Below are 14,659 nucleotides of genomic sequence, written 5' to 3'. Positions count from 1 at the left end.
CCCAATCATCCATGTCATTCTGCATTCCACTCTATAGCACTGTTTGGCAACATCCAAAACACTGGTGTGTTGTCAGCACTGATGGTAGTCACAAATCCCAAAGGTATTTCTATACAATCTCTTATTAAGAAAACTAGCTTTATCCAAGTCAGGTATGGTATATTGTATTAGTATTTATTTGCTGTAAGAATATACTTATATACTTCATTCAAATGTATTTTTGCACTTGAATGAAATCAAATCACAAATGCAAATGATAATTTGAGTATCTGTTGCCTGGAAATTATTAAGTAAATTGGGAAGTTACCTGGATGATTAGCAAATGGATTGCCTAAACCAAACTATTTTAATATTATGTCGGAATCATATACATAGGAATTTGCAAGTATACCTTAAGACAAAACTCTTCTCCAGTTCCGTTTTAAATTTTAATATTTTTTTTTCAGCTTTTACAGAGGAACATCCCAGATAAGCTGATCTTCATACGAATAGGTGCATTAAATAGACTGGGAAGACTGAATTTCTTTCTAATTAATCTTTTCAGTTTTAATGACTTTTAAAGTATGACTGTTTTGTTTTTGTTTTCTCAATGACGGCTTAATTCTAGCTCAGTGATTCAAAAAGCAACCAAAGAAAGGAAAAAAAACATGAACAGTCTCACTCGGTGTAAACCCACCAAAAGTATTTTGAAAATTAAGAATTGTGAAGAACTCTAGAACTCCAGAAATAAACGCTTAGGAAAGCTGAAACCAAGATGGAGACCGACAGTCCTATTTTCAGAGCAGACTTTAAAAAGATTAAAATAAATCTATAGTGAAAAAAGTGTGGTAGTAGGAGAGTAGGAAGTAGTTCTCAGCAGGGGATTGAAACTAGGTGCTCTATAAAATGCTTTCTAACCCAAATCATTCTGTAATTCTATCTCTCTGTTAAAGGAGTAGTGTGAAAGTTGTGTGATAAAAGCAGGGATTCAGGAAGGTAAATATTTTGTATAATTTTTGATTTTATCTAGAATTACAAGCCTTACATGGAAGCATTTCCAGTCTTCAGATTTTTTTTTTTTTTTTTTTTTTACCCCCAAATTTATTGTGAATGGTATTTTATTTTATGTCTGGCAGTTGCAGACATTCTGCACAAGCAGATGTAGCAGCATATTGAATTTGCCTTTTCAGTTCTAAAATGTGTTTATGCCTAAAACAATAAACTGGTATAGTTCTTGTTTAGTATTTATTCACTGTCAAATTATAACATCGTTGTTCTCCTTTCTCAGGCTATTTTATCCTATGGTTATTTTGTATGCTAATCCTACAGCATACATAGAAAAATGAAATTGTTGAAATTTAGAGCTAACAGATATTAGTGAAGATTGTACTTGCAAAAGTATTGTATAATTTCTTTATCTATCTTTCTTCTCAAAAATAGGCACCACTGCTTTGTGTCACATCCTGTTATATCAGCCATTTGTCTATATGAAATGTAGCCAATTTCTATATGAAATGATCCTTTTATAGTGATGCTGTACATATGTATATTTTTAAAGATCAAGATACAATGTAATTAACTTAAGGAATATTATTTGATGATTAAGATGTCAGAAAATGAATACAAATAGCCCCTTTACCACACAAACAATGGCAGTTACTGGCTTAGCTTTATCAAGTTTCTCTAAATATTAAATAGACCATTACAGAGTCTACTACAGCTCTGCCACAATACTTTAGCAAGTACATTTTGTATTGCACATAACCTTAGCAGGAGCATTTGTTATTCTGTATTTTCTCTACTTTGGAGTGGAGTTATATTTGTTTTACTGCTCTGGAAGCTTCTGGTTTTGTATTCAGACATCTAGAATCGTACTTTCATACTTGAAATTTGAAGGCATAATTCCCAAAAGTATGGTTTTTTTTGTTTGGTTTTTGTTTGTTTGTTTGTTTGTTTTACAGATCTATTGTAGTTTGAAAAGTTGTTTGTTGTCTGATGCTATATCCTTGTTGAGTTTGGGAAAATATTTCATTTGAATTACATTGTATAAAATGTAATTTTATTTTTCTCTTAAATTGTGAACTTTTTCACAGTCTTCAGATGTAGATAATAATAGTATCAATTGAATATGTGCCATGTTGGCATCATTATTTGTTTTAGAAAAGGGAATTGTGATAGTGTCTAGACTATCTAAGAATAAATGCGGGTATACTTTGGTGTCCTCTTCCAGTGTCAGCTGGGGTTGCTGCCATCAGTCTGTGTAGGGCTGCCCACCAACTCAAGGTTATACAATATGACCAAAAGCAGAAATATGAGTTCTTGTTTTTTTGCTGCAGTAGACTTAGTAATGGCTTCTAAGCATTTAATCAGCAATTGGGTTACATTTGCTAATTTTGTACTTAAGTGAATCAAGTATTCCACTGGCTGTGCAGCAAAGAATTATCTTCTGTCAAGAATGTAGTAACAGTTACAGTCTTGAATTTTGATCAGTGTGCAAAATGATCTTGTCTCTAAGTATCAAACTGATTTCATTGCTTTAAGAGTACAGCTAAAGCATTGCAGTGCTCCTTCAATTTATATTTATATATATTTGTGCATTGGATCATTTTGTTGGCTTTTTATATCTAGACGTTTAGAATAGCCCTTTTCTTATTTCTATCCAGATTAAAATAAAACAACAAAACTTTTCATTTTGAAGTGCTTTTCACTAGTAGCATGTTCTTAGTAAAGTTGAGCAACTGCTAATTAAATAACTTTTTTCTTCCTGAAGGATGTTTTCCTGTGACCTGACATAATATTTCCTAATATCATATTAGTCAAAAGACACAGTCCCAAGTTAGGATTTTCCTCTAAGTTCCACTGTCTAGCTCCTATTCAGTTCAGAAGAGCTGGGGACAGTGAAAGCTGTAGCACAACCAGTCCACTTGGACATTTTCCCTACACTCACTGAAATTCCATTCCTAAACACCAGAAGGTAGTATTTCAGAAAAGCAAAGAAATGCAATTTAGAGAGAGTTTGTGGTATTTTTATAATGCAATCATCAGAGGTCCAAGAACTTAACGATACAGTAGCAATCTTAGACTAGACTTCAGTGGATAATTATATTTGTCTCTATATTACTGGCTGGAACTTCCAAGTCTCTTCAGTCCTACTTCAGTTGGCCAGCACCTCAAACATTACTATGCTTTGGCTACTAACCATTAAGCATAACCATAAGCATTTATTTTCATGAGAAAATACTCGTTACTTTTAGATATTAGACCAGATACTGTTCTTTTTACCTTGTTCTGGATAATGTTATTTCATAAACTGAAATGTATATATTTATGTTGTTGATTGTAGGATGGAATGGGAAATTTGAGAGTCACTAGAAAAGGAATACGACTTGAAGGAATATCTGAATTTCTACTTCCACTATATGTGAAAGAAATCAATTCCCGAAAGGTAGGTGTTTTTTAATATTTTTTCCCTTAATTTACAGCTAATATAAATGAATCTCTTCAGCCTCAAACTACAAAGTTTCATTCTTACACCTCCTAAATTAACAATCAGTAGAGATTTGTTTTGAGAATGCCTTAACAGTGAAATCTTCCTTCATGTCATTTTTTTTTTTTTTTTTTTTCCTGAAACCTTGCTTGCTTCTTAAAAGAAATGCCTCATCTTTAAAAACAAGACTCTAAACCATCCTTAAAAACAGGATTCTAAACCTCTATATTTCATACTTGAAATGATCTTGGCACTGAGAATGGAGCATTTGAACACTTCATCAGCTCTTAAGTCTGGAAACACAAGATTGATTATGTGTGTAAAATGTGTTGAAATTGTCAGTGGTTTTATATACGCCAAAGTTCTTTCTGGTTTTCATTAGATTGATTTCTTTTTCTTTTTTCTTTTTCTGTATCATGTATCTAGCTTGTAATTTTTCAAAGCAAGCCATTTTTAGATGCTGTTTAATTGCAGCTGTTTTATTATATGGTATCAGATTATTATAAACAAAAAAAAAGAAAAAATGCTTCATAAACTCGGTGTAGATCATTTTGATATAGGAGTTTTCACTCATTCATGCTGTTTATTCAACATCGCCAACACAGTATAAATGATTTAGAAGCAATAAAAATCTCTTAAATTCTCTCCACTATTCATACAATAATCTATAATCAGAGAAAAATATTACAATAGTTTTCAATCAACAGTGTGCAATGTATTGTAATATGCATAGAACTAAAGCTGGCAAGAATTAAATTATATTTGCCCTCTGTGCCTTTATGGAAAATTCTTTAGAGTCTGTTAAAATCTATCTTTTGTCTGTGTAAGGAATGTCTCAAGTACTTTCATAAATGAGATCATGACAGCTACTCATTTCTCTTAATTAGTTCACTCGTGTTAATAGATATATGAAATGAATGACAATTCTATTGGTCTTTTTTTTTTTTTTTTATCTGTAAAACTACTGTATTTCAATATTTGACAGGGAAACGATATTATTTTAGGTAATGAAAAAATATTTAATAATGAAGTCAATAATCTCATCCCCAACAATTATGAATTTTTAATCACTTTAAGAAACATATCTTTGATTTTTCAGTTCACTGTGCATCCAGTTGGTAACAACACCTTGCTCATAATGTTTCTTTTATAATAGTAACTTAAGATATTAATTACTAGCTATGATTAAAAAATAAGTAATGAGTTGCTCCTGAATAAATGCAAATATCATAGCTTTGATATTGGTTAAAATATTTCAATTTAAAAAACAAACAAACAAAAACACCTACCAAAGCACAGCAACCTAGAAAACACTCAGTGCCTAATTAAATAAGTGACTGTTTAAGCATTGATCAGTAAGATCAGATTCTGCTTTCCAAAATTGGAAAGGCATCTACAGAGGGGAACACTGGCCATGTTTCTTTTCAGACCATCTTGCCATGAAAAGGTATGGATGTCTATTAAGTAATTTCTATAATATCCTACTATTTCCTTGACAGTTTTGTAATTTTAGAATACTAAAATCAGAATATTTTGCCTCTTATCTATTACTAAATGAACAAAATAGTATAGAGTACTAAACTGTTAGACCTTCATACCAGACACAACAAATCTTTTTAAAGTTGTGCCTGAAGCATGAGCCTGCTAATATGAATATTCTGATATGTAGACTTGGTGAAGTCTGCGTAAAATTCTCAGACTACATAGGTTATACCTTCACCCTTCATGGAGCATACTGTTTTTGTAGAGGCTGCAGAACATTCGTCATGGCTTTTCTTTATTACTTGTTACTTTGTTCAAGTGAGTCATGTCTGTTCCATGTCAGTAAATGTACACAAGGGTTATGATTTGGGATATTTTCTTTCACAGGGCTTAATTTGTTCTCTTGAAGTAAATATGGAAATGTCTATTTCAAATGAGAGTATTGAGGGGTTTAAGTGTGGTCCTAATTTCACTCAGAGCTGGTAAACAATGTGACAAGCTATATGTGTATATAAGTATGTAGGGTGTAAAGTCTCTCAAAAGCCTGTTTCAAGATTACATTAGTCCTGAGAGGCTCATGAAGCAGCTTTTAAGTGCCTTCAAATTCCTTAACTAAAATATTTTTAGTTATCTTTTATTCATTATCTTAAAAAAAAAAAAAAAAAAAAAAAAAAAAAAAAAAAGAGAGAGAGAGAGAAAAAAGAGGCTCATGAAGCAGCTTTTAAGTGCCTTCAAATTCCTTAACTAAAATATTTTTAGTTATCTTTTATTTATTATCTTAAAAAAAAAAAAAAAAAAAAAAAAAAAAGAGAGAGAGAGAGAGAAAAAAGTATTTATTAGATTTTGTTCTCATCTCACAGATCCCATCCTAGCACTTTGTGACATTGCTCACTAGCAATTTCATCAAAGTTTCAGTATGAAAATGTGACTGATATGATGAAAATATGAAAACGACCTTGGAGCTATGTTTAACATCAGATTGGGGGATTGTGGTATCTCTGCTTGGAGTATCCGTAGGTGTGTGTCTTCTGTGTGTATTATTAGCTGTTTTGTCACTTACAGGATTGAAGCTGGTGCTGAAGAAATCTATGTGTGAGCCATGTTTCTGAAGTCACCTTGCATTCAGTAGAAACATATTTTGTACAGTGGGGTCTGAATAGCTGATGTTAGTGCTCTTATTTGGGTGATAAAGGAGGAATGCTCCCCCCTCTTTTCATAGAAGTAATGTCTGAACTTTGATGCATACAGGAGCTAAATGGTCAGTGGAATCCAAAACACATCTGAAACTGCCAAATTTTTTCTTTCATATGCACATAGGGAAGGGAAATTTTGCTCTTTAAGTACATTTTCCCATCTCTCATTAAAAGAACGGAGACAATGAAGTGATATCACCCAATTAACCCCTGATACAAACTGTAATGAATTCAGTGGTGTTATTGTGAAACTCCTGTATTTCTCTGCATTAGCATTTGTAGACTGACCCCTGGAGAGCTCTTGTAGGACTGTCAGCACTGCAGGTCAGGGCTTCATAGCTTTTCCACAGGAACAACAAGGTAGAATGAGTCGGGAAGACCAATAATATTACTAGCAGGATGCAGAAGCTAGTGCTAAGAAAGGTTTTGTGCTTATGCAGAAGCTATCTGTTAGCTAGATTTGGAGCTGATAAACGTGTTCATGCAGTATAACTAGTTTAAGTCCTGCAATCCTAACACTACTGAGGTGTATAGATATCCTGGAAGCCTCAATTAGGTGGCTTTTTTGTATTATCAAAAAGTCACAAAGACACCTAAGAGTCTGCCATCTTTGTTGCACAGTGAAAAGTTCAATGCTTGTTTCTGTAGTTACAGATGACATACCTCTATGATAAAATCTGCAGTGGTCCACAGTTCCTTTTTTCCTAATATCTAGTCTTCAGCCTTGCCCTTGGGATCACTCACCTGTCACTGAAGATAAAACCATTAGTATGGCATAAATAAAAGGGCTCCTTAAGTCATTCAGCTCTCAACATGATGTAGTTCCCGTGTACTGGAAGCTCAGTGTCAGTTTATTGGCTATGAACAAGATATAACAGTTTCTCAATCAGATTTGCCAAGGGACAAGTCACTCGTATTTGTTGGTGGTCTCTGTAGGGACTGCCATTCTGAAATTGAGTTGGCTGTACTTGCTGTTCGCTGACAGCTGATAGACCTTTATGATTCATGATTTTTCTCTTGATTTGCTATACTTCACTGAAACTTGTCTGGGGGTCATCCAATTGTGCAAGTCTGTCTTTTGAACACATCATTTTTTTCATGTCAGTCTTGACTCCACTTATTATTACTGTGATTTGTTGTTCATCCAAGGAAGATATCTGGTTGTATATTGAAAATTCTGACTAAATATTATTGAAGAACTTTATTTTGGTTGATTACAACTTATGAATAAAGTCATGAGTGGCTATTTCCACTCAATTTTATGTGAGCCTGAGGAACTGAATTCGATTTGGGAACACTTCTTCAGAAAGATGTGGGAAGTTAATTAAGTAGAAACTGCTTTTCTGTTTTTTGTTGTTGCTGTTTTGGTATCAACTGCATCTTCAATTTTAAAATAGTTCCTTGATGTCTGTGTTCCACTGGGGCAAATTTAACTGAAACTGTGATATTGCTTTTGGGTGATCATCATATCCTGTATGTGATTTTGGTACTCATTGAAAGTGAGTTTACTTTGAGCTGTTTTAACTCTGTGAATTAGCTGAGAAATTACATTATTGTTGTTTTTGTTTCTATTTCCCTGATCAACTTTAAAATTATGCCATTGGAATTTACAGAGGCTAAGCAAACTCTTCAGAATCATGTATATTTAAAATTAAGAATGATTTCTATTACTTTTCCAGGAATGAAAAAAAAAAAAAAAAGTAGGAGATGTTAGGGGAAAATATCCTTGTATGCCGATAAGTATAAGTGAAGTAGTTATTTTATCTTTCCCCAAATACTGCCAGTCTATTAGCTGTGATTTAGGGACTACTGAGATAATTTGAAATGAATTTCTTCCAAGTCAGTCACTTACTTGAAGGCCTTTAGAAAGCAAAAACAGCCTGGATTTATGAAATAGAAATTATACCTGACCAATCTGACAGTCTTCTACAACAAAGTGAGGAGTGTGGTGGATGAGAACTACTACTGTTATCATGTCTTCATGTCTTGAGCATGACTTTTGACCCTATCTCCTGCCACATTCTTTTTGAATGAAGTACATGTTAAATAAGGGGATGGTGAGGTAGACTGAAAACAGGCTAAATTTCCAGTTTAAAATTTTGTGCTTGGTGGTCCAGATCTCAGAACTGTAGGGGTTAATAATCAAATAACAACTTGAAACTTCTCAAGGCATTTCATTTATTCATTCAGAAACATAAATTATCTCAAATGTAGAACATATTATGTTTAGGTTGGATGTTAGGAAACACTTCTTTACAGAAAGGGTAGTTAAGTACTGGAATAGGATGTGTTTAAGAGCCGTTTGGATGTGGTGCTCAGGGGTATGATTTAGCAGAGGGTTTTTAGAGTTAAGGTACTATGGTTAGGCTGTGGTTGAACTTGATGATCTTCGAGATCTGAAAAATGGAATCTGCATTTTACTGTAAAGGTGCTGGAAATGCTCAAGTAGAAATTACAAAGCAATTTTTGTTTTAATGACAGCTGATGTAAAGTCATAGAAGTTTACTTCCACAGTTGTATGAGTCAGTTCAGAAAACCATAGTTTTTGCATCTATGACACTTATCAGACTTACACTGTATTAGATTGAGGTCTTTTTCTTCCCCCTATTATTGTTCTCAGCATTTCTGTATTCTGTTAGGGAAAAGAAAGAAAATAGAATTAAAATGAACATGAAAAAGAAAATTCAGGTTTATTTTGTAGAAATATAATGGCTTTGAGACACTACTCACAATTTATCTTGCGTGATAATAGAAAAAATTAATGAATTCTCAGACTCTTTCCTTTACTTGTACTGAAATTCCAAGTACAAGTCAGAGAATAAACGTCACATCTATTTTGGCATTCTGTGACTAGTATACCAGTCCTCTCTTATGGTAACAACTTGCTTGTTCCTCTGACTACCACTGGCAAATACAAAAAAACAAAACAAAACAAAACACCAAACAAAAAGGCATATATAGTACTATCTCCAGTTTTTCATTTTTTCCAACACATGAGCAGATATCTGTAGTGTACATATTTATATTCAGCACTTCACATTTACTGATCATTGTTAAGAACTGAAGACTTTATTTATGTGTGCTTTTTCAGTTCTTAGTATTTTTATTTGTTACCATTAGGAATATGTCATAGTATAGACCCACAGTTTCTGAATTAACTGATCACCAGCAATGAAAGTTTCTCTTTTGAAAATTCTATTAGGATATTTTTTACTTTTTATTTTTATTTTTTTTTTACTATTCTCTGAACAAGGTTCCCATCCATCTCTTACTTTGAAACTTCAGATTCCTTTGTATATGTCTGAAATCCTTTCCTCAGCTAATATTTATTTATTTATTTATTTATTTATTTATTTATTTCGAATGGTGCCAGATTAATTTCTCACAAAATCTGTTGGACTTCTGTTTGTTTTAGGAAGTGTAACATTAGTAACATTATTTGTAATGAACTTGTAATGAAGTATCAAGTAAAGATAAGGTAGTAAAGGTAAACAAATACAATGATTTCTACAAGCTTCTTAATGAAGTAGTAATCAAGCATTACTAAAATATTTGCAGTTGCAGCAACGAATGTATTTTAGTTATTTATAATTTTCTTATTTCATTATGTTAGGCATTGCAAAATATACTGGTAACATTCTTTTCCTACAAAACTTCAATCTTTAGTTCATTTAATCAACTATAAGAAAATAAATGCTGACAGGGTAATAATTTTTGTTTATAGATGTACAGATATGTATATAAAATGTGTCAATGTATAATATGTGTAGATACATATATAAAATACCTAAGTTCTACTTTTATCATTTTACATGCTATGTGGCAGATTTTTTGGTACTCCAAAGAAATTTTTAATTTATTATGTAAGAAAAAAAATATGGAAGCATTGTTTATTTTTGAATAAGGAATAAGGACAGTGTTTGAGCAGTGTCATACTGCCCTGCATCCAACGGTGATAAAAAAGAACAACAAAAACACTAAGATTAGTTGAAAGCATTACTGACTTGAAGAGCATCTTCATGAAAGTAATTGCAGAATGCAAAATAATTTCAAGTCTTCATTACAAAGTGTGTGCTTTTGAAGTATAAGCATGCTGAAATCTGTATTATTTTAAATTTCAACCATAGCAGCAGTGTGCAGTCTAGACCACTGATACATCAAATGTTTCTGTAATAAATTAGACTTTAAAAACTCAACATTGAGATTCTGCTTTATTTGGTAATGTTTAAAATTAAGCATCAAGAAAAGTTTAAGATGGCAATTAAATCTACATTTTCTAAGGGCAAATCTTCAAGCTATAGAAAAAATCTCAAACTAGAAAAAGTACATCTGCTTGATGTATTATTTTTGTCTTAAAGACACCAAGCATAAATCTTTCAGAAATTCAGAAATTTAGAAAATTTAGAATATACTGGGAAGGACATCGGACTTATACATGTTATAATTCATCACCGAGGTCAGGGTAAAGAAAACTCATAAGGAAAGCAAGTCTTATAACAGAAGCAGTGAACAAGTTAACAGCCTGTACTGGAATTGGTAATTACAATTTCAGCATTATGATTGTAAAAGAAACATCTGGGAATTTACAGTAAAACTGGCTCTTGGGCTTCAGCCAGAGACTCATTTGTACCCTCAGCTGAATTCAGATCAGTTGTTCTGCTAAGAAAGTAACTCCATATCACAAGGCTTGTTAATTTAGGGTGGCAATCTGTCATGCACAATTCTGCCAACAGCCACTATGGTATGTGCTCTTGCAGAAGTATGTGCAAGTATAAATGGTAATTGCAGTAGCATGGGTGCAGGTTGGTGATGGTCAAATGGTTTTTGGTCTGGAGCCTAGCTAATTTTCATTAGTAACAGTGAAATATCTGTTGGCACTTAGTAGTGATCTACATGAAAAGTGTCACAATGATTTTTAGAAGAAAAGAAAAATGAATTTTACACTAAGAGTATCAAATGACCATAAATGCTTTTATTTATTTATTTATTTACCTATGCTAGAATTAGGGTATAAATAAAAGATGTCTTAACAGGATTTCTCACTGTGTTTCTCTGTAGGTATGTGCTTGATCAGAATATCAGAATCTTCCTTTAAATTTGTGATGATTCTTTTTGAGTAAACTGCACATCTACAAGATCCCCGAGAAAAGTCTCCTTGATACCTGTGTTGTCATTTTAATCAAATCTAGGCACTTTGAACAGCCAATTAACTCTCCTGGCAGGCTGAGCCAAAGCACTTGACACAGAAGACTCTGAATGTGAATCAGCTTTTTTGCATCTACTATGTATCCTAGAAATAGAAAATCATTGTGATTATCCAAATGTGAGGTACTACAGCATGTTCTGGTAAGATGCAGGTGTTGCTTCTGTATTAGTAAGATACATCCTGTAGTATGTGGTAGTGTTTTGAAACACTTCATATTGATTCATATTGAAAGTATACTAACTTTTGAGTATCTCCACTGACTATTTATTACAAATAAGGTGGATTTATCTTACATTCATGGGACTTGATTGAGTAATAGGAGAAAAAATAAAATAAAATAAAAAGTACATAGAAAATACCAGTATGTTGGGGGGGAAAGGTAGACTTTATATACTAAGCTATGTCACCTGCTGTTCACCTTTTTTTCCTCCAATTTCTTGTCCTAATGATTGAGAAAAAAATACTTCACAAATTTTCACACACGCACAGAAATTTGATATGAATATCTAAACTGTTTTCAGTGGAATATGGAAAAGGCCATGTTCATACTCTCCCAAGATGTGCTTTGTACATTGCTTTTAGGACTTTAAGCTATTTATACTTCATACTGCTAGAAGAGCATTAAGAACTGTTCTCAGCTACAAATAGAATCAGAACCAGAATTTGTGTATTTCTGTACATTTCTATGGTTGCAGCTGTTGATTAGTCTGGTCTTTTAACTGGATTTCTGCAGTTTGGAGTAATTTCTGATCCACATATTGGAAGTGACACCTGGTAAGAATGGCATAGATGCTTTGTGTGAGTTCAGTAGCTTAAACCAGTAACTACTTCTGTGTAGGAAATTTTGTCACATGAGTGTATTACAGGAGTAATAAAAGACATTAATCTCTTTTTCACTTAGAGTTTAGTACTCAGATGTAAATATCCCTGTACTACCATATTAATTGGTGTCTTTGCTCAGTTTACAGTTAGGGACTCTATATTTCATCCATCCCTATGTTTTAGTGGGATGAGAACCTTGAGGGCACAAATCATCTCCTTATCTCCCATGTATCTCAATGTCTACATAGGACCCACCTGAGCATATATTGAGAAAATCTATCTGGTATGTATGACATTCATGTTGGGATCTCAAGTTGTACTTCATAATTCAGAAGGAATTGCAGATGCATCCTGCATAATATACCTTTGTTTTAAAATTCCTCTAAATGAATAAACCAAGTGCAAACTTGGAACAAACACGGGAATCAAAGTAAATAAACATAAACCAAGATTTAATTGTGTGTGATTCCCAGCTGGAATTTAATGCTTTTCAGCTCTATCCTGATGAGATTTTCCTGTTCAGGCAAAAGTGTCCAAAGCCCTTCAGAAATTGAGACGTCCTATGGCAGGGATGAAATTATCCTTTATGAGAAACTTACCTAAAATCAATTAAACAGAGGTTACCAATTTCTTCTATGTGGTTTTCTCTGTGAAAAGATGAGAGAAATTTAATTGCACACTTGGCTCAAAATTGAACTTATACAAAACATTTGCTCTCATATCACTTAGTCCTTAAAACAGGCCAAACCTAGACCAAATAATTGAATATACTAAGCATGTGAATGCTTCTCATTTTGTATGACATTAATTGAAGTTCAATAAACACTTCAACTCTTACTATGATATTCTTCATATTTTTGATTTTATAATATTTTCCGTAGTATTTTAATATTAAACATTTTAAAATACATATATATGTTTGAATAGATTAAGTGAAAATTTGCTCTTGAATGTAAATTCCAGTTAATTGCATTTTTCGCTGTAGCTGGACAGACATAGAACCTCAGAATATATTCTGCATCTTACAGTCCTTTTCAAATGTGAATCTTGCTGAACCTCCTATAATCCATTCCATCCCATCAAGAATTTCAGTTTTCATTAAGAGTATACTTGTAAGGAACATCTTCTGTTTTTCTTCTACTACTTTCCTTTGCAGTGCATACGCATTATGGCATGGTCTTGGCATGTGTAAACCAGATTATTTTTCTGCAAAACTTAACTGGAATATGCTGACATTGTCAATGTAGGAATAAACAAAAATCAAAAGCAAAACAAACAACAAAAACACCAGAAAAATAGTAGGTACTTCAGCACCAAATGTTTCATTCTAAAATTCTATTATTTATAATTGCATTGTTAATGTAGGTACAACCAATTTCTTTCTTCCTCTAATCAAACTGTCAGCGTAGGTTTAACCAGAAGTTTTAATTAATGCCTGCAGCTGTGATCTAGGCTATTTACACTTCTCCAGCTACAGTCATTATTTTCAGAGCCTCACCTCAAATATCGTGTGTAGTTCTGAGCTCCACAAAATATAAAGTAAGGTATTTGAGGGCATTAAATCTGGTAACAGGGCTGCAAAGCATGTCCTGAATAAGAGGATGAGGATACTTAAGCTGTCCTGTCTGGAGAAGTGGAGGCTGAAGGAAGGCTTCACTGTTCTCTGTAACTCCCTGAGGTGGGTGGTAGAGGGAGGTGCTGGGCTGTGCTCCAGAAACTAGTGGCAGTATAGAAATGGCACAAAATAGCACCAGGGGTGGGTCAGACTGGACATTATGAAGAATTTCTGTATTGTGAGTGTGTCTCCTAGACAAGGAGTTGATGCTCCAAAGCAGTCAGCATTCAATAGAGCTGAGACAATGTCGTTAGTAATATGCTGTAACTTACGATTGCTTCTGAAGTGGTCAGGCAGGACTAGAAGATCTTTACAAGGTCCCCATACCATTTCATTCATATGTTACCAGAATACATAGAGAAATTTTTATTTTCGCTGTACTTGTGAGGATAATTCTTTTGCTTTTGTTGTGACTACAGTTCTTAGGTAATCCTCTTGATTACCTTAATTATTTTATGTGAGGTATTATTTACTCTGCAGCTCATCATAAATAGTAGACCTTAGACAGTAGACTTTACTTCCCACTCTGCCTTTTAACTAAACTCCATTCAGTGTCTTGGAAGAATCTTTGGTAATGTAATGTTTTACTAATATGTTTTTATACTGAACACATAGAATTTCCAGCCTAAGCAATGTTTTGCTTTGTCCTAAATTGTCAATAAAATTGAGTTAATAAACATAAGTCATTATTGCACAAAGCTGTGAAATTGACCAAATATCTGCATAGCCTTCTGAATGTTTTTTTTTTTTTTTTTTTCTTCCAGTGTAAGGCAGGAATAAAGGGTAAGGTTGATAAGACACTTTGCAAGTAAACAAATTTATCTTACCTAGACAGAGGTAAGCCTTTAAAGATAAAAGATTTCTCAGTGGTATTT

The 14,659-nt window shown here is 33.1% G+C and overlaps 1 protein-coding gene across 9 annotated transcripts in view; it reads left to right on the top strand.

Moving 5' to 3' along the window:
- SGCZ (sarcoglycan zeta) overlaps positions 1 to 14,659 on the top strand; it is a 329,077-nt gene that overhangs the window by 236,582 nt on the left and 77,836 nt on the right. For all 9 annotated transcript variants that reach the window (XR_011903416.1, XM_072335261.1, XM_072335266.1 and 6 more), the window contains one exon: positions 3,323 to 3,424. Coding sequence is in view for 8 of the 9 variants with exons in the window: in XM_072335261.1 (XP_072191362.1) it covers positions 3,323 to 3,424 (102 nt within the window). In the remaining variant the exon portion in view is untranslated. The remainder of the gene's footprint in view (positions 1 to 3,322; positions 3,425 to 14,659) is intronic.

Source organism: Excalfactoria chinensis, chromosome 4 (genome assembly GCF_039878825.1).
Source record: "Excalfactoria chinensis isolate bCotChi1 chromosome 4, bCotChi1.hap2, whole genome shotgun sequence".
Taxonomy (NCBI): domain Eukaryota; kingdom Metazoa; phylum Chordata; class Aves; order Galliformes; family Phasianidae; genus Excalfactoria; species Excalfactoria chinensis.
This window is presented reverse-complemented; position numbering and strand designations above follow the sequence as displayed.